General features: G+C 48.8%; 1 protein-coding gene across 1 annotated transcript in view; it reads left to right on the top strand.

The window, feature by feature from the left end:
* SH3BP5 (SH3 domain binding protein 5) overlaps positions 1 to 27746 on the top strand; it is a 72683-nt gene that overhangs the window by 32181 nt on the left and 12756 nt on the right. Inside the window, exon 4 of the mRNA XM_032332765.1 lies at positions 26272 to 26436. Within this exon, the coding sequence (XP_032188656.1) occupies positions 26272 to 26436 (165 nt within the window). The remainder of the gene's footprint in view (positions 1 to 26271; positions 26437 to 27746) is intronic.

The raw sequence follows: 27746 nt of genomic DNA on the forward strand, positions 1-27746 counted from the left end.
CATATGTCATCAGTTGGTGGGTTGGCTGGGGGCTGGCTGATCTCCCATGGCTTTATATGTCAGGCACTTGGTCCGTGGTCAGCTAAGGCTTCCCGGGTGACTAGACCACATGTGTCTCATCCAATAGGCCAACGAGGGAGTCTTCACGTGGTGTGGGGATTCCAGGAATAAAAAGGACAAGCCCTTTTCAAGCCTCTGCCCATGTCACATTTGTCATGCCTTATTGGGTAGAGTAAGTCAGTCCAGACTCAAGAGGTGGGGGGAAGGACTGCAAGGTGCCTGCAAAGTATTGTAGCCATTTCTGCGACTTAACCACAGTGATAAAACTAACACTTGTAAAGCATTTGGATCAAAGAAAAAGAATCTAAGTTGTTATTCCAAATGTACTTTGCTATCAAATATTGTGTTTCTATGGTGAATCTGCTGCCTTAAAAACAAAACAAAGACCACAGCACTAGAGACTGCTGGATGGCAGAGGCAGGCCTGTGCCGGCCAAGAGGAGACATGTCAAATGTCAAGAATTTGAGGACAGGAGGGTGTCCCCAGGTACCTGAGTAAGTACTGAATTGCTTATGGGGGTAAAGTGTGCCGGAGGCTCACAAATGATGAGGGGGAGGGGTATCTGATGGACTTCTCCACTGAACGCAAGCACTCTGAGCCCTGTCAGACAATAATGTGGTAAGGGCCTTCAATAATGGAGAGTCCTGTTTTCCATGAAATGAGACAGGTCAAGTGCATCAGATAATCCCTTGAGTTCTTATTTAATCATAGAGTCACAGAGTGTTGTAGGCTTTCTTTGTTGGGAAATTCTAGACATTGGTTTCGTTTGCAGAAGGCTCTCTGTAAGTGGAGGAGGAGAGGGCTAGGTTCCACAAAGTTGGGACATAAACTCAAGGATATGTCGGGCATGGGTTATTAATTTGTTTACCTGTTTGGGTATTTTTTTTTCCCTCTGAATTTATCATTTTCTTTTACTCAATAGATATTTACTGGGTTTCTACTCATTGTCAGGCCCTGTTTTAGCCACTTGTTGAGAAGAGAACAAAGAGCCTAACTGTGGAGCAGGCATTCCACTCTTAGTCTCATAAAAGAATGTGGGGTGGTGTGTTTTGGGCAAAAGTAGAATCTTGGTACTGATATTTAACGTGTAGGTCCCCTGCCATTTGAGATGTAGAGCAAGACTGTGGATTACAGTGGGCTAGTGGATTGGTGAGTTAAAGTGTTTCTCAAAGTATTTTCTGAGTATCTCCCCTTTGTGCTGGCCATTGTGGAGCATAAAATGTCCGTATCCTCCAGGAACCCCTTCAGCACGTACAAGCAAGGTAGTTTTAAGACATAGGTAGTCTGTTGTCATTATTCACGGTAGTTAGGTTCTCCAAAGTCACTACCAATGCTGAATTAGAGAGGCGTTCTATTGAGACATTGCTCCTAGGGGAACTAGAGTGTCGGGATTCTGAGAGCCTCTGGTCACATTTTCATCAACTGATCCATACATAATCTTCTTTCACGTAGGTTTGTCTTTAAAGACACCTTATTTAGGGGTGTCTGGGTGGTTCAGTCAGTTGAGTGACAGATTCTTCATTTCAGCTCAGGTCATGAGCTCAGGGTGGTGAGATCAAGCCCCGTGTCAGGCTCCATGCTCAATGTGGAACCTGCCTGAGATTCTCTCTCCCTCTCCCCCTCTGCATGTGTATGATCTCTCTCTCTCTCTCAAATAAATAAGTAAATCTTAAAAAATATAAAGACAAGCCCTTTTCAAGCCTCTGCCTTATTTGTTATATATTTCTTACAAGTAACTAGTTATGTATGGTATTTCCTTATAATAAGACACTAGCCAAGGAGGTTCGAACATTTTCCTAACCTGGGGTGACATCATAAATTTGTCGCCTTTCAGCATCACACAGTGTTGCCCACTGTGCTTTTTTAACTGGTCACCATCTCCCATGCTTTGATAACAGATGGAGTCCGCAGATTAGCCACTTTTCTGTGGCTTCCTCATGCACTGACTATGGACTTGACTTTAGCAGTTACTAGAGCAGCCGCTTGTGGGGATCTGCAAATTTCCTCTTCCTTTTTCTGGATGTTCCGCATTGTTGATTCACTAACATTAAACTCATGGCCAACAGCACCGTGACTCACGCCTGAATGTAGCTTCCGTAAAACACATATTTTTTCCATACGGCACATACATCGTAGCCTTCTTGTACTTCGGAACACTAGCCAGCACTTCAGCACCAGGCTTGGGGGCCAATTTGAGCAGCTGAATCTGACAAAAAGCACAGAAATGTGAGAAATGTGGCACTGAGTAGACAGGGGTGGGCAGTTGTTTCCTGGGTGAGACCTTCAACAGGAAGGCAGAGAGTTGCCTTGTTAGGCTGTGGCTGGGAAGGCACACGTGGAGCGACCGAACTGCTTCACTATGGTACTTGCTGTACTGTATTTATCCAGACCCTGCAAGTGCTGTAAATACTGATTTGGGGGTTACAAAGAAGTTTTAGTGAGCAGGCAAATCTGTAAATCAGGAACCCGTGAATAATGGGGACTGTTTGTATTCACCCAAGGGGGAGGCTCATTTATTAGGGAACTGAACCCCACGGCCCCTGGGTAGACACCGTGTGGAAGAAGCCATTGGGGTGAGGTCACTCTAGGGGGTGGGGGTTTGGGGGAAGCCTGGGCAGAAAGGCCCCCCGGAGCCCCAAAGTGCAAGAGAGAGTCTGGGTAGAAAGAGGAAAGAGCCAAGATCTGAGGGGGAAGTCCATGTGGGTGTAACCTGGGATAAGTGTGTCAGCTCCAGGGTGGTGGAAAGGGAGCCTTATGGGAGCTGAAGGCCCAGATGGGGAAGGAGTGGTGGCCAGCTGAGGGAATACCGCCAGACTGGGCTGAGAAGCTGCAGAGAAACCACTGGGGGCTCTTCCGTTTGGGAAGTTACCTTGTTTAAGATGGTAATTAGACATGGTTGCTAAATATTGTGTCTTTGGTTAATGGCGGCACCATTGAGATCTACCTATGTCTTAGGCACCGTGTGTACTGCTCTGTGAGTGTGTGGATGGGTGGGGTGTGTCTTTCTCTTTCCTGTTCGTTCCCCTAGTACAGATGAGGAAACTGGTCTTGGAGCCCAGAGACCATCACTTGGGCCTTTGCATAAGCCCTTTTGGTGTCATGGCTTAATCTGAGAGGATGGGAAGGGAAGCTTTAACAGACTTCGTGGTTAACCAGTGGTCAAGAATGAGTCATAGGGAACTCCAGGGTTTTGACCTGGATACCCAGAATGCCAACAGGATGTGGACAGTGGGCACCCAGCTTTGGGAGAAGGTGGTGAGCTCGCTCTCCTGAATGTTAAAGCTGTGACGGGGTACCACAGTGGGAATGTCACAGACGAGGATGCAGGACCCGTTGGAGGTGGGGAGCTGGGAGTCAATATGGAGGTTACAGCTTACTGGGAGCCTGTTGCGTGGAGAGAATGGAGTCAGAGATTCAGGATGGAAGGAAGGAGGGAGAGGAGAGGAATTTGAGCAGTCTTTGTGGACCAGGCACTTTTCTAAATGCTTCACAAGCAGGAGGGAGGTCCTTTAAGTTCTGCAGGGCTGGAAAGTGAGGTTTAGAGAAGCTGAGTTCTTCAAGTGGCCCTCCATGTCCTTCCATATTGAGGATCTACAAGGTCCCCAGGCCTGTAGAGTCGTAGGTCCATTATGTACATGCTCTCATGTCTGCTTAGCAAACTTGAAGGTGGCATTCCTGTCACGGTCAGATGGAGGGGATACTGAGTGAGGCTCGGCACCCCACATCACTCAACCTCGGGAGGAGAGGAGTAGAGATTTGAACTCACGTCTGCCTGGTTCTGGATGCCGCCCAGTGCTTCCCCTTCCTGAGGCATCTTGTGACCATTGGAAAGCCTGAGCCACACCCTGACATGTCTTAGGGGACAGGCGGGAGCAGTCATGGTTGTGGAGGGCTCAAAGGAAGAAATTGAGCTCATCTCTGTGGTAGTTTCCCTGCCTTTTCTGCCCTGGGGTGACTGTGAGGCTCTTTTTCCAAGCAGCCCGGGGCCCTTTGAAACTCCTTCCCCTGGTGGCGCGCCCTCCTAGTTCTCCTGGGACTCGAGCACAAGTCCATCGTGCCTCCCTTCCTCCCAGTCACTTTCATTCCGCTGGGCCACCGGCCTGCCTGGGTGGCAGCTCTCACCTGGGACTCGGGTGAGGAGGTCCGGGTCAGTGACGTCCTTCCCCGTGGCCCTGAGCATGTTCCCACTGGGGGGCCCCAGGCTGGTTCCTGGGAACCGCGTCATCCCTGCTGCCCATGGTAAGGGCAGGCGGTGAGTGATGGGGCTCCTGTCCCAGAGCAGGGCCCCCGCTGATTTATGGCAAGAGAGGGCAATAGACGGTTAACTCTCCCTTGCCTGTAAGACTTTGTCCTGCCTTGTAGTCTTGCTTGGAGGTCGTGGCAAAGAAGCAGCTGCATTTTGGAAGCCTAGATGCCTGATCAAGTTGGGGTTAATGGAGGGGGTGTGGTTGGTGGCAGCTTCTAACCCAGGTCAGAGGCTCCTGACATGGGGGAGGTCTTGAGACTTCAATCTGGAGGGCTCACCTCGATGGAGCCTCTGCACTTCCTGCTTGGTTGGCCCTGCAGGGGACATCGTCTGCTGGGGCTGGAGCAGGAGTGTTGCTGATCTTGAGGTTTTCTCTGCTGGCAGTGCACTGGGCCACTTGCTTTGACCCCTTCCTGCCTGGCTGGCAGTGGGCGATGGCCTGCAACAGGGTGTCAGCCAAACAGCATGGAGCTGGAGGTATTACTACCCCCCCATTACCTTGTAAGGTCGGGGTTTGTCAGGGTGGTTCCCTGTCCCTTGTCCCCTTTGCCTTTCACTGGGGCATGTCTAATGCCCAGTATGTGCCGTTTGGTGGGCCACACGCTGCCCGAAGCTGACATACGTGGTTTGTCACCGTAGTTTGGTGGTTAGTGGGGGATGTGGGGAGTTCTGTATCTGAAACTATGAGGCTCCTTGGATGTGTCTCTTCTTTTCTCTCCTTCCGTCTTCAATAAAATGATTGCGTTATTAAGGGTCATCCCTTCCTTCCCCCTCTGTAAACCAGCCTTGTTCCCCAGAAGGAGTGGCAGAATGACCAATTTCGCAGCTGAAGAAAATCAGAGTGCGGGGTGTATTTTTGTCACGAGTGTTGTCAACATGGCTAAGCCTTTCTATGCTGTCAGGTAGCCAGGTGTGTCCCCGACAGGTGGTGACATTTCTCTTGAGCTCTTTTGGCTTACCTTTCCATTCCCTCTCCTCACCTTGGGGATCCACCTTCTGCCCACCCTGCTTTCCTTCTTTTCTCCCATTTACCCCTCCCCTGCCCTCCCAGGGTGACTTCATATTCTACCCCCTTCCTTCTGTTAACATCTACCACGAAGAATTGGGTGGCCTTATTCACACTAAAAATTAGATGCGTGATAAGGCTTAGCTATTTACGGACTCTGGAACTTTGAGTAGTTCTGCTTTAGAAACCTTCCCCTGTCTTGGGATATTCCGCTTCCTGTTGTAGAATGCGGATCCCTAGCTTGGTGTTTGTGGCCCAGCAGGAGCTTCTGGACAGGTGTGTGAAGGGATGGCACCCATTCCTGAAAGAGGGAAGTGCAGCAAGTTCAGGCGGTAGCCAGGGTGTTCGTGTGTGTGGTGGGATGTCCTTGTGGGGTATAAAGCAGAGCTAGGGGCAACAGATGGAATACAGGGTGTTCAGTGAAATTTGAATTTCCGATCATTTTTTTTCAAGGCTGTCTCTGTCTCACATGATATTTGGGACTTACTAAAACTAAAAAAAATTGTTATGCACCTGAAATTCAAATTTAACTGGGAGTCCTGTATTTTTATTTGCTAAATCTAATGGCTGTACAAAGGAGGGGAGCTGTGTTGAGTCATCAGCCAGTTGGATAAAATTGTTTTGGAGTCTGCCGCCCCCTCTCAGGTTCCTGCATTTATAGCATGTGTTGTTGTGGAGGGAAGATTCTGGTCCCGCTGTGCCATTCCTTAGCCTGTAGCCTTGGGCTACAGGCAGGTACAAGTGAATGAATATGTAGGAGTATTGAGTACAGCTGAAAGTATTCAACGTCTCACACCACAGTTCTACACTCCTAAGCCTAAACACTCCTAAGCCTGGGAACTCCTAAGTGTTTCCCGGAAGAAATGGAGTTTTTTAGAAAGAGAGTGCAAGCAGGGGAAGAGCAGAGGGGGAGGGAGAGAAGGGGAAAGGGACTCTCAAGCAGACTCCGTGCTGCCTGTGGAGCCTGACGCCAGGCTTGATCTCATGACCCTGAGATCATGGCCTGAGCCTAAACAAAAGATTCAGATGCTCAACTGACTGAGCCACTCAGGTTCCCTGAAATGGGGTTTCTAGAAGAAAAGTGGTTGAGTCTGATCACTGCCCCCCTCAACCTTACCACCTTGATGGCTAAGAGCTGGTTGGCTCCTGACAGAACTCTGAAGGGCTCCGTGGACAGGCACATGAACTAGGTCTCTTCTGAAGGAGCTCTCTGACTTTGGTACCTCAGCCACTCTGCCCTGACTTATCCAGGCACCAACTAATGTCTGCCTCCCTCGAACTTCTCCCCTTCTCCCCATTCTTGAGTGGCTTTAATAGCTTGATCATTTACTCATGTTTATTTATTTAGTTTTCCATTTCAGACTTTGCCAGGCACTAGGGAGCTTACATTCTCCCAGCGGAAAGAATGCCTCTTTGCTGCACTTAGGGCAGTGATCAGCTATGTCTAGGAAGCCTCACTTTGTGTCCTTCACTTTGAAGAAGTTGGTAAAATGGAAGTACAACGAGGATACCATCTGTTCATCGGTTCGTTAGTACCCTAAAGCGCATTCCCCAGCCCTTAGGCAGAGCACTGTAGTGCAGAGAGGATTCATGGACTTCTTTATTTCTAAAAGTCATCATGTATCAATCTCCTGAGTTTCTTTCATTCCTTGAATTCATGTTTCTTGGTTTCAGAGTCAGGCCAACTAAGTGAAGATTCTCTTTACACAGAGGAGGCAAGGCGGTCTGTTTTTACACTGACCTGAGCACTCAACCAAGGTGGTTGAAGGGACCTGTAGTGGGTTCTTGAAGAGCAAGTGGAAGGAAATCATAAGAGAAGGCACTGTATTGGGTTTCTGTCCATTCCTCTACTGTGTGGCCTCATCCCAGCACCTGAGTTCTACAGCCTGAAATTATGAAATTTACAATGCACAATATGATGGCCTCTTCTAATATCAACCAGTAGTTGCATTTGGTTGCAAGCAACCGAGGACTCAAAAACAGTGGCCTGCACACACTAGGATGTGTTCTCTCACCTGGAAGAAGACTTGAAGTAGGCAGTCTAGTGTAGTCAAGTGCTGTGACTCTGTGGTCACCTGAGACCCAGTGACCTATGTACTGCTCAGTCCTGTGAGTTCCAGCTCAAAGCCATCTCATGGTCCAAAATAACAGCAGGAGCTCCAGCTGTCACATCTGCCATTCAGAGCAAAAGGGACAAAAGAGGAATGGGGAAGGGACATATGCCCCGTCTCTTTTGAAGAGTCTAGTTGGAATTCTCAGACAACACTCTGCTTCCATTCCATTGCTGGAACGTGGGTAGCTGCACTGGTGGCTTGGCTTAGAGTTTTTTTCACTAGCGGGGTTGTTTCTAAGGATGGAGGGAGGGGAGGTATCGGGAGGCAGCTAACTAACTGTGCCATGTGTGGGCTGTAATATCTTCTATCTTTTAGTAAGGCTCTGGGTTGGAAGGAGTTAGAGGTGGACAGGTGTGACCCACAGAGCAGGCCAAGGACTCCTCGGAGTAGGGAAACGCAGTAAACCCTGTTTCTCTCTGCTAGGTCACTTCCCTCTCTTTATGGCGTGTGGAGAAACTTCCTGTCCTTTATCTTGTGTTGGAGACCTATGAGGAAATCGTAGCTTCTCATGAAGGTGTAATTGTGTTGTGTGTGTTTTGTCAAGTCACAGAATCCATTCATACTTTCTTTTAACAATGCTAATTAAATGACTCATTTCCCATTTCCACCTCTCTGGTAGAAGCCCTGACGTCAGAAGCCCTGACCTGGAGGACTGAAATAGCCTTTCCATTGGTATTCCTGCCTTTTAGTGCCCTTCCTCCACCTGTCCCCACTGCCTCCCAACTGAATATTGCCGGAATCAGTTCTGCTGACAGTTCTCCAAAAACTTTAGTTCACATAATGGTTAATTTTATGTGTCAACTTAGCTGGGTCACACAGAATGTTTCTGTGAAGGTGTTTATTGGATGAAACATTTAAACTGGTGGGATCTGAGTAAAGCAGTTTGTCCTTCATAATGTGGGTAGGCCTTGTATAGTCAGTTGAAGGCCTGAATGGAAAAAAGAGTGACCTCCTCCAAACAACACAGAGTTATTATTATTTTTTTTTTAAATATTTGTTTATCTGAGAGAGAGCAAGTGAGTGGAAGGGAGGGGCAGAGTGAGAAAGAGAGAATCTTTTTATTTTTAATTTTTTTTAAAAGATTTTATTTATTTATTTGACAGAGGTCACAAGTAGGCAGAAAGGCAGGCAGAGAGAGAAAGGGGGAAGCAGGCTCCCCACAGAACAGAGAGCCCAATGCGGGGCTTCATCCCAGGACCCTGAGATAATGACCTGAGCCAAAAGCAGAGGCTTTAACCCACTGAGCCACCCAGGTGCCCCGAGAGAAAGAATCTTAAGCAGACTCATCGCTGAGTGCAGAGCTTGACATGGGGTTCGATCTTACAATCCCGAGATCACAGCCTGCCTGAGCCGAAACCAAGAGCTAGACGCTCAACTGACTGAGCCACCCTGGTGCCCCCAAGAAAGAATTCGGTAGCAGATGACCTTTGGACTTGAGAAGTATCAGCTGTTCTCTGAATCTTTGTCCTGTTGGCCTACTCTTGCAGGTTTTGGACTTGCCAGCTGTCATGATTACATGAGCTGATTACTTAACATAAATCTCTTTCTCTGTGAACAGACATATCTTGGAGATCTTGCAGATTTGGTTCCAGACCACTGTGGTAAAGCAAATTCACAATAAAGCAAATCAAATGAAATTTTTTGTTTCCTGCTGCATATAAAAACTGTTTCCCATATATTGTAGTCAATTAAATGTGCAATAGCATTATGTCTGGAAAGATATATGATGTAATTAAAAAATACTTCATTGCTAAAAAAAAAAAAAGTGCTCACTGTCATCTGAGTTTTCAGTGAGTCATAATCTTTTTGCTCACTAGAGGGTCTTGTCTCTACGTTGATGGCCCCTGACTGATCAGGGTGGTGGTTGCTGAAGGCTGGGGTGGCTAGGGCAGTTTCTTAAAACATTTAAAGTTTGCCACATTGATTGACTCTTCCTTTCATGAATGCTTTTTCTGCAGCACGTGATGCTGTTTAATAGCATTTTACCCGTAGTAGAACTTGTTTCAAAATTGGAATTGATTCTTTCAAACCCTGCGGCTGTTTTATCAACTAAGTTTATGAAATATTCCAAATCCTTTGTTGCCTTATCAGCCGTGTTCTCAGCATCTGCACCAGGAGTAGATGCCGTCTCAATAAACCACCTTTTTCGCTCATCTCTAAGAAGCAACTCCTCACCTGTTCAAGTTGGATCATGAGATTATAGCAATTCAATATAGTTACGACAACATTTGAAATACGGTGAGAATTACCAAAATGTGACAGCGCTATGGAGTGAACAGATGCTGTGGAAAAATGGCGCCGGTAGACTTCCTTGAGGGAGGGTTGGCACAGACCTTCAGTTTATAAAAAACCACAGTGTCTTTGAAGTGCAGTAAAGTGAAGCACTGTAGAATGAGGTAGGCCTGAGTACATGTCCTTTGGACTGTTTTCTCTGGAGGACCCTGACCTGTACAGCCCATCTGTGTCCAGCGTGAGGCCCAGATCTGAGTGTAGCATGCAGGGCTTTTCCGTCTGGCTTCGCGCTCATGCTCTGGCCTCTGGGTACTCTGTACCATGCCCCCGTGCGCCCCCTCCCTCACCCCACTGCCACCCCAGGTGCTGGGTACATCCTATCGCTATGCTCCCAGCTTCTGGAAACATCTTGGAGTGTTCTGCGTTGCTGTGTGTTTCTATTCTTGGCCTGGGATGTTTCCCTCCCCACCCTGAGCAGCTCCGTGATGTTGGGAATGGTGGCCATTAGCCACATGTGGCTACTTCAAGACCAAGTCCAAAAATCCATAAAACTGGAAGTTCATTTCTTTGGTCTCCCCAGCCACAGTTTTAAGCGCCCAGTAGCAACATGTGGGCGATGGATACTATTTGAGGACAGTGCACATAAAGAACATTTCTGTCATTTCAGAGAGTTCTCTTGGGCAGTGCTGCTTGGTTCTTACCCTTTGCATGGTTGAAGTGAGGGCATGGGTCCGTGTAATTTCTGCCCTTGCCCTGCAGTTCCCCCACCTCACGGAACTTCCCACCAGCTTTGCTTCTTGGAGAATGTGATGAAGGCTACGGACATCATCCTCCGAAAACCTGGGATGTGGGTGCATAAATCATAAACATGATCCAAAGGTATTCATCAGCTTCCCTTCAAGGTCACCCATGCCCTGTGGGTTAATAACTATGACTGAATAATGCTCATACTGCTTACAGCTAACGCTTCTGTGCGGTCTACTGTGTGCCTGGTCAAAGCACTTTGACTGTGTTCGCTTGCCCCTCAGAGCAACTCCACACGGTAGCTTCTGTCATTGTCTACATTTTGTAGATGAGGAAACTGAGGCACAGAGAATTAAAGCACTTAGGGTCACCCAGCTGGTGAGTGGCGTGGCCACGATTTGACCTAGGCTATCCGAGTTCCAAGTCTTTGTTCCTAACCTCTACACCAAGGGCTAAAAACCCTGCCCTAGAAACCTGAGCTTCTTGAGGACAGAAATTGCTTCTTATCCTTTGCAGACCTTCACGGTGCACAGTAAAGGTGAAATGAATGCTTGATGAAAGGAGGGATGCTTAGGATTGAGTTATACAGGCTTAAGGCATAATCGTCTTGGCTCCAGGATGTTGGGATGAGACACTGAGTGTCTTTTTTTTTTTTTTTAAAGATTTTATTTATTTATTTGATAGAGAGAGAGAGAGGGAACACAAGCAGGGGGAGTAGGAGTGGGGGTAGGAGTGGGAGAAGCAGGCTTTCCGCTGAGCAGGGAGCCCAGTGTAGGTGTCCCAAAACACTGAGTGTCTTATGCTTTTACTTTCTTAGTTTTATTGGCCGCAGTTTGTTCCTGACTGCTTAGAGCTGGGAGAGGCCCCGAGTCCGCTGAGCAGCCTTGCTTGGCAATACAGGATGGGAAGGGGAGGGGGTTTGCCAGAGCCCAGGCTGCCTCGGGGCACCCCTGATGCACCAGTGGGTGCTGCCTCTGCCTCCCTGAGCTGGACGCCCAGCTGCCGCCGAGGTCCTGAAACAAGGCAATTCCTGTCTTTTCCAGAAACCCCTGGGTAACTCGAAGTGGCACGGGCTCCAGTGGCCAGAGGGACACCCTCTGTCTTGTCATGCTTCCTGACAACCTGCTCCTGTGGGGTCTGCTGGGCATGGCCTCTGGGACATCTTTGTTCCGTTTCACAGCTGACCCTCTGTCTTTTCCATATACTGAGCTAAGCAGGGAGCTATGTTGTGCTAATTCTTATTTATGGGAAGACCTCCTTTTTGTCTGCGTCCCCTGACCTTGAATTCCTTGGGAGATCTTACTACAGGTAGAAGTCAAAATTAAGCCAAGTCATGCTGCCCCAGAGGCAGAAGATGGGCTGGAGGAGGGGGTTTGACATTTCAGTGACTTGGTTGTTCCTCTGGCTGTACTTAAATGGGCCTGGCAGTGAATAGTGCCAAGTGACCCAGGAAAGCCTGGAACTCAGAGAAGGTTGCCCGGGGCAGCCAAGGTCTTTGGCTTGAGCAGGGCTTGGAATTGTCCCTGTTTCTAAGGGCACATTCTTCATAGTCCTAGTGATAGTGACTCCCAGATGTACGGAACGTGATCGCTGTCATCAAGGAGTTTGTAATCTCGTTGAGAAGACCAAGTGAAGAGCAAAATAATTTGAGACGTGTCATCTGTGTGTTCAAATGTTGGGCAGTTTTCAGGGCATTTTTCCACATGCACTGTCTTACAATGTGGCAGACGGCTGAAATAAGTAGAGAAACGTGGTCCCGTGAATTCAGAGAGGGTAAAATTCCATCCAGGAATGCATTTTCTGAAGACCCACTGGGACGGGTCTATAGCTTTTAGCTTGGAGGAGGCAAAGTAGAGTGGAAGGGGGTTTAGGTCTTGAGAGAATGGCATTCACGCCACACAATTGAGTATAGACCATTAGGTCATTGTTCAAGTGAGTTTTCACATCACATAAATGGGCATTTCCAAGGATAATTGTGCCCAGAGAGACATTAATCTGATTGTGTGAGCCACAGAAGGAAAAAACAATCACAAAGCACATTAAAGGATTGACCACGAGGGAGCTGTTTGTGGCTTATCATTTGTAGCCTAGCTTGGTACACTAATTAAACACATATTTCTTAAACATCTGTAGTCACGGGGCACTAGGCTAGGTTTTGGGAATTAAATAATTCGGTAACACAGTCCCTACTCTTTTAAGTCCTGGATCACGGGTGATGCTGCTGTTGAGGTCATAGAAATTCCATGCACTATGCAGAGAGGAGACACTGTGGCTCCTGGCCCTTTTCTGCGGTTGCACCAACTTCAGGGGTCCTGGGTCTGGGGGACTGGCCAGGTGTCTTTCATCGCTTAGCACGTGGTGGTGGCTCTGGCGTTGAACTGTCCACTGTTTCCTTTCCTCCCTCGTGCCCTTCACGGCCCCTCGGTGGGTTTCTCCTAGGCTTCTGGACAAAAATTGAAAGCTCTGAGAACCTTCTTCTCAGCCATCCATTCCAGGTTGCCGAGTGAGTTCGGGTTAATGGAGGTCACTTAGTCTGGAATGAGCGGGTCCTCTGCTGGTGTTAACGGCAGCCTCGTGGGAGTGAAGCCAAGGGCTGTGGGGTGCTGGCTGGTGGGAGACCAGAGCTGGCCAACAGAAGGAAACTCTTCAATTGAGAACATCTTTTTATGGATCCCAGCTGAGGACGAAGGGACTAACAACAGATGTTCCCATTATTTCTTTTATTCTGTGTCTCAGGGATCAGAGGGATGTTAAGGACTTTCAACCCATTTGTCTCAGTGGTTTAAGAAAGCAGCCTCCAAGTGGAGACAGAAGGAGCGCAGGTAGCTCACGGAAGTTCGGCCCGTGATCCGTGCAGCAGTGAGGAGGAGGCCGGAGCCCTGGCCAGCTCTGGAAGCCAGAGCTTGCCTCCCTGTGGTGATCAGTGATGTCTCTCTTTGTCGTGGGTTGTGCGGGTCACCTTAGATTTGTTTCTGAATGTGATTTGGATTAGTTCTGAATGCGATTTGCAGGAACTGGAGTCATTATTGTTTTGGGGATTTTGTGGGTATTTTGGGAACTGGTCAACAGTTCACAAAACCCATGTCAGCAGAGGACGGTCATGGCCTTCCTTGGCAAAAAGGGGCTACAGGAGCCAGTAACGGGCGATATAACCCAAGTGCCTGGGAGAGTGGCTTTGGGCTGGGATGTGTGTTCATCTCCGTGCTGGTCTTTGTGAGTGGTAAGGTATAAACCACAGTTCCCGCCCTCAAGAAGCTTGTGTTTTGAAAACTTTCATGTGCCCTGCTGCTGTTGGGCAGTACATCTCAGTCTGAATGAGTTCTCCATCAAGTTTTGGGAAACTTATGAATGGGGGTTGAGAAGAGTGGGGAAACGTGGAAGTTCTAGAAGAATAGGACTCTTCCCTCCAAGGAGGCTGAGGGATGACAAGAACTTTTTTTTTTTTTTTTGCCTCTGAAGTGTCCTAAGAAATAAGTTATGATTGTTTAACCAATGAACTTGGCATGCTGTAGTGAAAAAAGAATTCACAGAAGATGGGGTATTTGAGATGGGTTTTAAGGGATGATTAGGAGTTCCGTTGGAGAGAAGGAGGAAGAACATGTTGCCAGTGGAGGGAATGGGACACAGAAGAGTGAGGAGTGTTGAAGGAATGGTGAGGGCCTCAATGGGTCGGTAGGAAGTGAGAAGCTGGGTCACTGATTGTGGCCTGATTGTATTGGGGGTGGGGAGAGTGTTAGGGAGTGACGTCATCAGATGTGCTCTTCAGAAAGATTACCAAGTGTGCTGTATGCAGTTGGGTAGTCTAAATCGGTACCAGATGGAGTTTCAGTTGGCTCTGTGAGATTGGAAGCTAGGAGATGATTTCGGAAGTTTGTAAAATAATCAGGATAAGAACTGAAGCTGAAAATGTCTGCTGAGGTTTCCTTAGGGCACATTTGTTCCTTGGTGCAGAACTGGGGGGAGGGAGTTTGGGCCAGGGCTTGTCAAGCCTTTGGGTGCTCTACAGAGAAAAGCTCTTGGCCATGGGGCTCGGCAGACTGGGTGTGCAGATGCGGTGGTAGAGATTGTTTTCCGAACTGAGAGTGCCCTAGAGGGTCCTGTGGTTTCTCATCCAGACCTGTTTTGTCAGTTTTATCACTGGAGAACTGGAACAGTATGGGACTCTGTGTGTTTGCTTTTCCTCCCCAGGTCACTGGAGTCAGGGCTTGAGCATGTGACCTTGGTTTGAGCATGTGACCTCGGACCAGTTCCCTAACCTCTATTTCTTTGGATGAAAAATGGGTACAATAATAACTTAACCAGCTGGGCTGGCTGGAGTCCCAGATGCAGGGAAACCTGGCACACAATAGGATTTAATAAACTCACCTGCCCCAGTGCCTTTGTTCTTCCTCTCTCAGGGCAATAGAAGTGAGATGCAGGGAGGGGCAGGACTTAGGTCCTTCCAGTTGGGTTTCAGACTGCCTTGCAAGTGCTTTGTGGCAAGTGAGTATATGTGTTTTTTTCCTTCTCTGTCTCTGCCGGAGACTAAGAAAGAGCTGAGGGCTTTAAGTCATAGCTGAAGAGACTTATTGTTGAGAACCTATGGACAGCTGGAGTGCTTTGGCCACTAACAGGGTGTTGGGAAGTCAGTGTTGGACCCCCATGTTTTGACATATCTCAAATATGGGCAGGGCAGGCACCCTTTCCATGGAGACCTGTTCTTGCTTGGACAACATGCTGACTCTTAACTTTCCCTCCTTGGCAATCTTACTGGTGGGTTTTTTTTTTTTAAAATTCGTTTAAATTTTGCCTTTAGTGAGGACAACTTCTAACAGATACCTTTCCTTCCTCTGTCCTTTCAGTGAGTAGCATTTTCTTGAGTTTTGTGATTTTGTGGCAGGTAAATAGCCAGGTCTTCAAAAAACATTTCTTGACCACTTTTTATGATGGGATATTACAAATATATATAGCAAAGTAGAGAGAATAATCAGTGACCTCTCTGCACCATCACCAGCATCAGCAACCAGCATCTTGCCAATCACGTCTCCTATTTTAAAACTATTCAGATATCGTATAGCTTCAACCATAAATACTTACATATTTTATTTCTCCTAGATAAAAACCCCCAAGAAATCACATTTAAATTGAAGTTCTTGTGATATCCTCCAGTACCTACTCCTTCTACACATTTCCCTGGTTGTATTAAAAATGTGTTTCTTGGTATCGGTTTAAAGCATTTGACCTGACAACAGCTGTTCTGTGTTGACTTGACCGTGTGAACCTCCCCTCTGCCCTTGCGTTACGCTATTGCCCAATCCAGGAACATAGTTTTGAGTATACAGAAAGAACTCTCTGGTAGATAAGGAGCAAGATAATAGCTGACTGAGAAGCACTTCAAGAAGCGATTTTATTAACCTTATATTTTGGAAGATTTGCAAACAAACACAATAAAAATGCTGATGGCAGAAGTGAAATAGCTCAGTGGTTAACTTGCCTGCTGACTGTTTGCACCTGTTGAAGCCAGACACAGCGTTCCAGGATGACCTTGTGAGCCCTGCTGTAATTATGTATCCTCAGTGCTGAAAGCAGGACTCTCTGGGAGTTAGCGGAGGCCTTGGCATTCCAGACCGAGAAGTCTAATGACTTGTTCAAGGCTGTAGACCCAAGACAAGGGCCATCGTGGGTGCCAGGAATAGACCGTATTGCTCCCTGTTCCCTGCACGTAGCGTGCTGCCTCGCAGCGGCTCTGACATGCCCTTCAGTCAGCTCTGGTCTGGGCAGGACTCCGGAGGGTTTCTTTTGTTGGCACTGTGGTCTGTTAAGAGTTGGGGTCCCTGGGCATTGGAGAGCTGCAAGGGGGTCCTGGTGATCCACCTGGTGTCGGAGGCACAGCTCTCTGGAGAGCAGTCCCTAGAATTGCTGGCGACTCTGCGTGCAGCTGCTGATACAGAGGGCGCCTGCAGGGACAGAGCCCAGCGTGACAGCCAGTCAGCCCCCTGCTCCTCCCCTGGAGAGGAAGGGGAAAACTCAGGGATCAGAACTTTGTTCCAGGGGCACCTCATGGCTGCTAGCCTTTGACTCCCTGGCTGTGGCTGAAGGGAGGGAGATGCTGTCCCCAGTTCCGGCATCGCAGTGCTTCTTACGCCCACCTCTCGGCTTCTCCATCCTTTTCGCAGGAAACAGCCGCTCCCGACTAGCAGAGAGAACTGTCAGGAGATATAGTTACAGAGTCCGTGGAGTCCCCCCAGGCAGGGCATTCTGGCTCCCCTCGCCTCCCCACTGCCCCTCAGTGTAAGGCAGCACTCTCCACCCCCTCGAGAGGCAGGCGGTGATCTGCCCCAAGTCATGTCTCCTGTCGTGGCCCAGGTGTACCTTGTGTGTTTCCCTGGAAGGGATGGAATGGCTTCCCTGGTTGGTATGTGTCTCTCTGGCCTTCAGACTGGCCGCTACTGATGCTTTGTGTGTCCTGGGAATGACAGTGTGGGGACCAAGGCAGGGAGGGAGACACATTTGAATGGACTCACGGAGAGGAAGGTACAGCTGTGCCAAATGTGGGGAAACCCTCCATAGCACAGGAACTCTGCGTTTGCACACGTTTGAAGAATTTAAGAGATGGGGTATGTGATTTATGCCCTTGAGTGGGCCATCCTACTCTGAATTTCCTTCCATAAAAGAAAACGATTGATTGACATTGTTTCCATCTCCTCGAGTCCTTACACTTGGTGATTTGATTCTGTGGTGCAGGGATCCAGGCGGCTCCTGGAATGCTATTGGGTCCTGCAGGCCTTGACATTGGGCACTGCTGCTGTCCCCTGCGAATCAGGCCTCTGCCTCGAACCCGGCCCCAAACTCTTGCCAGCTGGTGGTTCTATAGCCAGCAGCTGCTGCACGCACCCAGTCAGTGTGTGTGTGTGTGTGTGTGTGTGTGTGTGTGTGCGTGTGTGTGTGCGCGCAAGAGGAAGCCAAGGAGGAAGTGGGTGTCATCCTTCTAGCTGGGGTGGATGGGGAAGACTGGGCACCTGTTGTGTCCTTTCCACAACAGAATGGGTTTGATCTGGGGGCCTGCTGAGGTGTGCCATGCATGGCTGGCAGACCGTGAGCTGCTGATAGCTGAATGGGGTAGGAGTGCATTGGTGGGGGAGGGATCAGAGAACTGCGCTCACGGACAGGCTCTGACATGCTGATTTGGATGAAGTAGCCCCCGTGCCCTGGGGAAGTACAAGGCGTGTGCCTTCCTCCTGCCAGAAGCTTTTGGCCAAATTGGGGAAATTTGGGAGGGTGACAGATGGTGCTAACTTACAGCAGAGGGACAGTGGCCCATGAGTGGGTAGGGATGCCCTTGGGTCCAATGTGGCTGTGTATGCTTGTGTCCTGAGGTGAGCTGTAGGGTGATGCCTCACGGAAGACTAGCCAAGGTGGACTCAATCCTGGATGAACCTCCTCAGAGCCCCCAACTGAAACCCTGGAGTTGGACCCCACCCCGGTCAGTGTGAGGCCCTGGATGACCATGGGGAGTGGGAGAGGGTCCTCTAGGAACAGAGTCACAGCATCCTGCTTGGTGGCTGGGCCTTCCCCACATCCAGGGTCTGGCCATAGTGTATCCTCCAGGTTCCTTTATGATGGGTTTTTAAATGCATGGTTGTTAATCATCTAAGGTAGGAATCCAGGTGCTGTTTTAATGAGCACAGCAAGTTCAAGACTCTGGTTGGTAGCTGAGATCTTTTGTTGCCCTTCGTTTCAGGGTTGCACAGTATCTAGGCCAGTGCTGTCCAGAAGGACTTTCCGTGATGTTGGAAATGTTTTGTATCTGCCTTGTCCAGTGTGGAAGCCACAAGCCATGTGTGGTTGTGGAGCACTAGAAATGTGGCTGGAGTGACTGAGAAACTGACATTTTAATTTATTTCATTGTAATGAATTTGAATGTAAATAGCCACATGTGGCCTGTGCCTCCTGTACTAGACAGTGCAGTTCTAGAAAACCCTAAGGGGGTAATTGTAAACGATAACATTTTCCTTTTTACTTTGTATTATAAAAAATTTCAAACACAAAGTAGAGTGAAAAGTGTAACAGAGCCCCATGTAGTCTTCATCCAGCTTCTAGGGTGATTAAGCCTTGGCAAATCTTACCCGCGCCACCGCCCCCCCCCCCCCCCCACCGCACCCATCTCTCCTTTCTTGCTGTGTTGTTTTAAACATTGATAATAGCTTTTTACCTTTTAATTTTAAACAGCTCATATTTAACCTCAGGACAGAACTTGATCTGATCTTGGTTTTTCTAATCCCAGGAGGTTCCTTTGACATTGGGATCTCCTAAAGAGCTTGTGGTCTGTCCTCTGAAACAGCCGCGGGCCCGAAGTTCTGTCTCAGAACCGCACACAGTCTTGTCATGATTTTCACAGATACATACTATGGACCTTTTGTTTAATTTAGAATCTATATCATGTACTATATCCTGCATTATGCAGTTTACTGTTAACTGATTAGGGCTCATCCTATACCTGGGAAGAGTTGGGACTGAGTGAAAATTGTCCCATAGACTCAGCAGATTTTTAGGTGTGTACAAAATTGCTCTAGGAAAGTTGAGTTTGAGAGAAAGAATGAAAAGCTGTATGGCACAAGCTGTAATTAATAAAGTGTGACATGGGTGAAACCGTTCAGTGAATCAAATTTATTGATCTGAAGTAGAAAAGAATGGATTCTGATAAAAATAACTTTGACTAAAGAAAAACGAACAAAATTAGAAACACTGGAGATGAAAAATGATTAAGGAACTGAACGGGCCTCATGGAATTTTTTGTAGAAAATGCTTTCAAATGAAAATGTATCGACTGGGGTAATTCTGATGAAAACGTTTGTATCCAGAATGTCCTCGGGGGCCGAATGGCCTCGTCAAAATAGCCGGCTCCTATCTCCGGCCACCCTTCGGTTAACCTCAGACTGAAGTTTGGTTGGGTGGGGGAGGGGGTGGGTGGAAGGGTTGGAAGCGTTCAGAATTGAGAGGCTCAGACTGTCTGGCAGCTGCTGATGTCTAGGAGTGCCCAGAATACATGCAAAACAAACTAGAGCTTGACTCACACAGAGAACGGATGCCTCTTTTGGTTGTCCTCTTTGATGTTCGTCCTGGACATGCCTTCCTCACCGAGGCCAGTGGGGGTTTTGATCATGCCTTCAAAGGTTTTGTTTTCCTCAGATGGCCTAGAGAGGAATCTGGGACTTTTCTTCATGAGCTTCTAGATGGAAGACGGGTTCTTTCCAGCAGTGCAGACAACATTCACTATAAAGAGGCAAGGACAAAATTGTATCCGGTTTACAAAGAGAAAAGTTGGAAAAGCAAGGACAGAGGCAGACAACACTCACTATGAAGAGGTGAGGACAAAATCCATATCCAGTTTACAAAGAGAAAAGTTGAAAAAGCAAGGACAGAGGGTCCCCTGCCAATGGTTGCTCAGTGCAACGACCGTGTCCTGATGCCTGTGGGCATCAGGGCCAGGCCAGCCAGAGCACGGACCCAACAGGAGAAGCTGGGCCTCCCTTTCCTTGGTGCCCTGAGACCCCATGTTCATGGAAGGGTTGTCGCTGACCTCCTACTCTAGGCAGCCTGTGCTTCCCCTCAGGTAGGTGTCTTTTCCACCCTCTTTAGAAGAAAATGGGGGCACTCCCATATCTTCCTTTCCATGCACAGCACCCAGGGGTTTCTGGAAGACCGGTTGCTCTGTAAGTGCTTCCACTCCCAGGAGGGCCTGGACCTGGAATGGGTGTGAGTGATTTTGACAGATGCTTCCCTGTGTCTCTTCCTTCTTCCTCGCTCCTCTGTGAGTGGGACCCAAATTGTTCCCAAAAGCAGATAAGGAAATAGCACTGGGCAGTAGGAGAAGTTCAATTCAGAGGGCATGCAGGATGAGCTTCTGGACCCTGCTGTCTGCAGGCTGGCTCCTCACTGCGAGCGCTGTGCTCAGACGGCAGTGGCCCGCTCCTTGTGTGCACTCTGGGGGGAGCAGTGTGCTGTCCTTGTGGTTGGCCTCTTTTCTCACTGCACGCCCCCTACCTATTTGGATCTCTCTAGCAGTGACCTGCGTGGCCTTGATTTGGGTGTAGGGGTTAAGACCAAACTTAGCTTGACGTCTTTGTGAGGAGTTTGTAGTCCCAGCAGGTGGTATTTAATAGAAGTCCAGAATGAAGCCTCAGGCTTTGAGGCTTGATCTCACCCTTGTTAACTGTGTGATTTGGGACAATTTATTTAGCCTTTCTGAGTTTTGGTCTCCTTTATAAAGTAGGGATGATAACTGGACTGAGCTCATAGTGGAATTTTGAGATTGAAATGAGGCCCTGTATTCAGAACACCTCTCCTACGTTATCTGAGTCTGGGTCAATGCTCAAACAGCAACTGCTGTCATTACCGTCTTACAACCATCTGTGTCCATCCTAGTACTCAGGTACAAGTTGCTAGGGGGTTGCTAGTACTCAGGTACAAGACTGGTCTCATCGTGGGGGCACTCTCCGTGACTTGGAGCAACTCACAGCTGGAGCATGGCTTTGAGAAGCCATGTGTGAGAAGACTCCTTTCCAGTTTCCTTAGCTGACTAGCTGGTGTGCCTGGTGAGCCACAGGTGGGAGGCAGCAGTCCCACACACGCTTTGAATTCTCATCTCATCTTTGCCCCCCTGATCATCTCCTCTTGATGTCTGTTAGTTACAGGTAGACTGTCTGATTGTCTGATGTTTATGCCCTTGCCAAAGTTATGCAGGTCGGAGGTAGAGTGATGGAGAGATACTATCCGGTTTCCATGGGTCAAAGGTAGACTGAAGTCTCCTATTAGAGGTAGAGCATAAATAGCCACGGTTAGGGGTCAGAAGCTCTGGTTTCCTGGCTGTGGCCAGGCATAAATAACGGTGGGACATTCAGCAAGTTGTCTTGCGTTTTGGGTCATCTTTTGAAAAATGAAGGCCTTGAGCTGCGTGATCTTTAAACTTCCTTCTACTCTGACCCTATGTTGCAACCACTGCAAAAGTCCAGATGCTCTTGGTCTTTCCTGAGCCCAAATATGGACTGTGGGGGAAGTCTAGTAGCAGCTGGGATTGTGGCCTCTCCCTTCTCCTGGCAGCCTTGACACTGGTGGACCTCTCCACTCTGCTCCCCTTTCCCCTTGTTGATGACACTGTGGAACACCCACACATGTGAGGCCTTCACAGTCACAGCTGACCCCAGGCCAGAGTCTAATGAAGGTTACTAAGCTAATTCATTTTTTCCAGCGAGCTATTTCCATGAAAGTTGTTAGTATCCATGAATCATGAAGATGTTTGTAGTTGCCCTGTGTTGCACCTTGTAGCTAAACCCCAGCTCCCCCAATGTTTACCACATCAGTACTCTTCTTTTTTTTTTTTTTTTTTTTAAAGATTTTATTTATTTATTTGACAGAGAGAAATCACAAGTAGTCAGAGAGGCAGGCAGAGAGAGAGAGAGAGGGAAGCAGGCTCCCCGCTGAGCAGAGAGCCCGATGCGGGACTCGATCCCAGGACCCTGAGATCATGACCTGAGCCAAAGGCAGCGGCTTAACCCACTGAGCCACCCAGGCGCCCACATCAGTACTCTTCTAAGCAGAGCCTCAGCCCTTCACTTTGCTAACTGGGCTTTATGCTAGGACAACCACCACCTGATTTGTGTACACCAGGAGTAATCTATTAATACTAGGGCTTGGGTCCATTCTTAGAGTTTGAAAGTAAAACTTGTTGGCATTGGTTGTGCCCAAGATTTCTGGGTGTCCTCCTTCATACATCAGTGAGAACCGGTTAACCAGCCCCTGTTGGGATTGCTAAGTCAGCTTCTGATTTTGAGGTCATATGTCCCATTAGGACGCTGGGAAACAATCTCGGACACTGGGAAGCAATCTTGGAGCGATGTCCCTTCCGGTTAGATGTGTGTGTAAACTCATGGATGCCTCCTGTATTATCATGACCTGACCTGGTCCCTGACACCCTCTCCCTTGATGGGTCTTCCTGGGAAAACATTGACAAATCATTCTCTCTTCTCTATAATCCCGTAGCACTTTATACCTCTGTTACTGTCACTGTCTATCTTATATTGAACATGTCTGCTTTCCTGATTGAATTGGAACCCCTAATTTTGGGGTGGGCCCCTCCCCTCCAGACATTAGTCTGCAGGAGGTTACTCAACAATGCTGAAAGGACTACATCCAAGGGTACAGTAGAATGCTCCCTCTCCTTGTGCGTGCACCTGCCTGGTCTTTCCTTGTGAATGTGGTTTAAAAAATATTTGATGAAATGCCTTACAAAGAGGCCATGAGCTCTAAGATTCCTTAGGAATCTCCAAAAGGTTGGCTTTTCAGGCTTATTAGTAGTAAAATGGGCTGGGAGCAGCCAGAAAGAAGTTGAGGGAGATTCAACCAGTCAATGCTATTGCTGTAGTCACTTCTGTGGGGTTTGCAGAATAGCTCAGCTGTAGAGAGAGGGAGATCTATTATCATTTAGGTTTAGTTTGGCTGAATATAATGGAAAACTGGCTTAAATGTGCACCTTTATTTTTTCAGTCATTTAAAAACTCAGGAGATAGATAATCCAGGGCAGGGATCTAACTTACTTTTAGTCTATCCTTAGGAGGTTGCCTCATGACCCCAAATGGCTGTGGAAGCACCAGCCATTGTGTTACTATCAAAATGGAAAGACAAAGGAGCCCTCTTGGAAGGCTCACTCAGTGTCCATTTGTATCTCACTAGCTAGGAGTTAGAAGGACACTAGCTTTCTTCACAGATGGGCAGTTAGGTTCTTTAACTGGCACATTGCCTCACCCTGAGACATACAGATTCTCTTCCCAGGAAAGATGAAGAGAACAGACAGTGGTGCTGAAGAGCCACCCAACACTTACTTGAATGAGTGAGTAGGTGGGCAAGCGATGGAGAGATGCTGTCGTTTTTGTGGGTAAAAGGTTGACCCATGCCTCGTCAACCTCGATATTAGATCGTTGATAAGACAAGGTAGGCACGTTTCTCGGGACGCCTGGGTGGCTCAGTTGGTTAAGCAGCTGCCTTCGGCTCAGGTCATGATCCCAGCGTCCTGGGATCGAGTCCCACATCGGGCTCCTTGCTCAGCAGGGAGCCTGCTTCTCCCTCTGCCTCTGCCTGCCATTCTGTCTGCCTGTGCTCGCTCTCTCCCCCTCTCTCCCTCTGATAAATAAATAAAATCTTAAAAAAAAAAAAAAAAAAAAAAAAAAAAAAAAAAAAGACAAGGTAGGCACGTTTCTGATAATACCATAGAGGAGCATAGGAGCCTCATGGAAAATCCAGAAACTCCACTGACCTGACAGAGAGCATATTATTCTAAAGGCCCTTCCGATGCCTCTGTTGCCCCCATCTTTGTAGAGATCGGGCCCCTTTATTTAAACTCATCAGATGCAAGAGAGCAGGCGGGGTGGGGGCCGGGTCTGTGGTACAGTGGCCGCATTTCACCTCTTTCTTTAATTTGTTTGAAGAAAAACAAAAAAAGCTTCCTAATTTAGGCGGGGGAGGTCTGGGGGAAGAGAGATTACCCTTAAATGTTGCTGAATTGAAATACTAAAATTTCCTAAAAAACACAAATATACATCCCACCTTGGAAAATGTTAGAATCCCCTGGGATTAATTATCATCTGCTGGTGTCAATTCGAGGCCCGTAGGTGGTCTGTGGGGCAGGTGGTGGGAGCTTCGAAGCAACAAGTGCCTATGTCATCCTACTTGCCCTGGAGTGCAGCTAGGCAGACCGAGAGCCCCACCAGGGCTGTCCTCTCACGGGACATCCCCAGCCTGGCCTGCAGGTCCAGAGGCTGGAGCGACATGTCTTGTGCTGAGAGGGGGCTGTGCGTCTGTGTGGTCTTGTTCCCTTGTGGTGGGCTGGTCAGTTCTATAGGGCTGGGCCCCTTGTCCCCATCGTGTTGCAGAGGCACACTTGCATGGCCGTGTGGCCCGGGGCCACACAGCGGTCCACCGCAGGTGGGCAGGCTGCCTGGTTGAAGTGTTAGTCTGGTGTTCATTCAGGCCCACTCTTGATTCCTTTTTGAAACCTTTTTTTTTTTTTTTAATAGCAATATACATATTTTTATCTTTTAAATTTTATTTTATTCTGTTTTTATTTTAATTCCAGTGTGGTGTTAGTTTCAGGTGTGTGATATAAAGATTCAGCTATGCCATGCATTATTCAGTGTTCTACCTTTTGAAACTTTGATTCTCATCTTTGTCAGGGTTTCCTGGAGACACTGTGGTTCACAAGACTGTTTCTTCCTGGCCCCCCACCGACCCTGCATTTCTCAGGTCGTCTTGTCCTTCCAGTCCTCCGTTCCAGTCCTCGTTCCAGATCATCCTCTTTTCAAAGAAGTAGCCCTGAATTCCCTCTCCTTGAAGTGATTTGTCCTGCATACCCTCCTGCTGTCCGATATCGCCCTCCCTCCTGCGGTGCTCTGGGGCACACAGCTCTGTGGGACAGATTCTGGGTGTCCTCTCCATGCCTGTGTCTGTGTCCTGACCATATCGTCCTCCCAGAGGGTCGGACACAGCCTGTGTCCACTGTTCCCTGCAGGCTAGAGAGTGGCACCCATGCTGTCCCTTGCCTTGGGGGCTGGTGTGTTCCGAGTCTGTTTTGTTTCCCTTAACCGTCTTTGTCTTGTGGTTCTCCAAGACTTCCTCTAAGTCACATGAGACTCTGGGGATGGATGGGACTCCTGTTGTTCCCCTGGCTCCTGAGTCCCAGGGGCTTCCCCGTGGATGTCCCCAGGGCTTGTATAACTGATTGGGTTAGCTGAGGGTGGGTGGGTTGGACGTCGCAGGCCAGTATTTGGTAGTTGCTTGCTTGTGCTGTGCTGGGAAGTTCAGAGGGAGGTGCTGGAGGGTTGTCTTGCTGATCCCTGATGCGATCTCATGGGCCACTCTTGGGGCGAGATATTTTACTCTCCAAAAGCTGTAGACTGGGATCCAACTATGTAATTTCAAATTTTCTGGTAGTTACAGTAAAAAAGAAAAAAAGTCAAAACACATAGTTGAAATTAATTTTATTAAGATACTCTGTTTAACCAAGTACATCCAAAATCCTATCATTTCCCCATGTGATCATTACAAAAATTGAGATTATTGATAGTTCTCTTTTTTTGGTACTAAGTCTTTAAACTTTGGGGTGCTTCACACTCCATGCAGATCAAGAATATTTCAAATGCTTGCTAGCCACACGTGACTGGTGGCGGTCCAATGTATGGTCTGCTACGATTCACACACTTTCTCCCACTTGACGTTCCTGGAAAGCAGGGGCCGTGCTGTGACCGTTCAGTCCTTCCTGATCGCCGTCAGTGAGTGTGAATTGTGTGAGGGCCTGGCTGGCAGAGTGACAGCACATAGTGGGACTTTGCAGTGCCTGGTGTCCGGTCGCAGCTCGGCTTCTCACCCTCTCTGTGTGGCCTCGCTGGGACTCTGGGAGTCACCTGTAGAATGAAGCCGTTGGATTTGTGATCTCCAGGGGCCCTTCTGGTTCTGACCTGATTGCACTGGGCCATGGATCTGGGCAGGGACAGCACTGGGGACCACTGTATCTGTCCACCTTGGCCTCACCAGCACATGAGAGCTCTGTGAAAGGCCACGGGGGGCCATACCTGTGGTTTGCCATCTTCAACTCTGACCAGGAGCTGGTATGTTTATCTGGTCTCTCGGGTCCTGTGACTCCTCTGCTTGCCTCCCTGGCACCTGTCCCCTCGTCTGGCATTTACGAGACCCTCTGGCTACCAGGGCTATTCCCACTTAGAAAGGCACAGATGGACGGGGCGGGTCCCAGCCCTCAGGAAGCTCATCTCTTGGAAGGTGTGGTGGGCCAGAGGGGGCCCTTGCCATTTCCTGAGACCTCATGAGGGTTCTTTCTTGTGCAGGCTCAGCTGGAGGCTCAGAAAGCCACACAGGACTTCCAGAGGGCCACCGAGGTGCTCCGTGCCGCTAAGGAAACCATCTCCCTGGCTGAACAGCGGCTGCTGGAGGATGACAAGCGGCAGTTTGACTCAGCCTGGCAGGAGATGCTGAATCACGCCACCCAGAGGGTATGAGTCACTGCCGGGCGCCTGCAGGAGGGGGTGGGGAGGGTTGCCTGGTTCGCCAGCATGTGTCCGTGTCTGCAGGTGTCTGCACGCGTGTGGGCATCGGGGGCCTCCCCCTCATGGGAGCATCCTTAATACTTCCCCTCATCCATGTGACCCACACTGCCCCTCTGGTCCTGATGCGCCCTGGGTTCCCCAGGGTTCCCTTTGGGGGTTCCCCCAAGCAGAGGAGACAGACACCAGGCTTGTTGCCTAGAAACGCTCCCTGAAAGTCACAGGTTGTCTTCCCATGTGGTCTCTGCTGGCCTGGTACAAAGCCACGCTCAGAGTGACAGTCCCCCAGTAACGGGTATAGCTCTTCCTTCCCTGTGTCACTTGAGATCTGTCTGGTTCAGATGGTCCCTGAAGGTCTTGACTGTAGACCGGACTTTCCAGAGGGAGCATGTTATTTTCCAGGGCCCGTTCCCACTAAGTTCCAGGGGAAGTGGCTGAGTTTAGAATCCCAGGTGGAAGACTTTCATTAACAGCCCCAAACCGTGTGGGGCCTGGACTTGGGGTGTGTGTGTGCTGTTAGTGGAAGGTAGGGACCATGATAGATGAGGCCAGAACCCAGGGGGCACTCATGTCTGGCCTTTGGGCCGGGCTGGGAATGCAGCAGCCAGCATGGGAACCGGAAGTGGGCCGTGTGTGATCTTTACCCTGATTTGACTCCAGGTTTTATGCCATTATTGTTTGGCTTCTTACCAGCTCCCATGACCCACTCTCTGCCACATTGCTCAGAATCAAGACAGCTGCTTCACTCAGCTGGAGTTGTTACTTCTACCTAACTCCACTGGGTTTTCTAGGAGTCACCCAGAATATTCTTGAATACCTATCCACTTCTCCAGGCTGATTTGCTGCAGGGTGAGTGGCAGAGCTGATTCTGGCTTCAGCAGCTCCAGCAAAGACCTTAGATGGAGGGGCGATGTAGAGGGGGATTGGGAGCTGCAACCCCCCTGGGTCTTGCCCCTTGTGGGGCTAGAATAGAAAAGTCAGGAATTAATGATGCCAGCAGCCTCTCCCTTTTCGGTGTCACTTGCCACAGTGGCTCAAGTCCTAGGGGATCTGGTAATTAAAGCACGCCTTGTGCTTCCCTAAATAGAAAGCCTGACACACAAATGACTTCAAGTCACATCTTTGAACCACCTTACCCTGAAGCCCCAGATCCCCAGCCTGGCCTCTTGTGACTTTGGGCCTCCTGCCCCCTAGTGGATGTGATGCTCAGAGAGTCAAACACAGGCTGGAATAGCTTTTTTGGGTCAGCCTGTGAAAAA

The sequence above is a fragment of the Mustela erminea genome, chromosome 1 (genome assembly GCF_009829155.1).
Source record: "Mustela erminea isolate mMusErm1 chromosome 1, mMusErm1.Pri, whole genome shotgun sequence".
Lineage (NCBI taxonomy): Eukaryota > Metazoa > Chordata > Mammalia > Carnivora > Mustelidae > Mustela > Mustela erminea.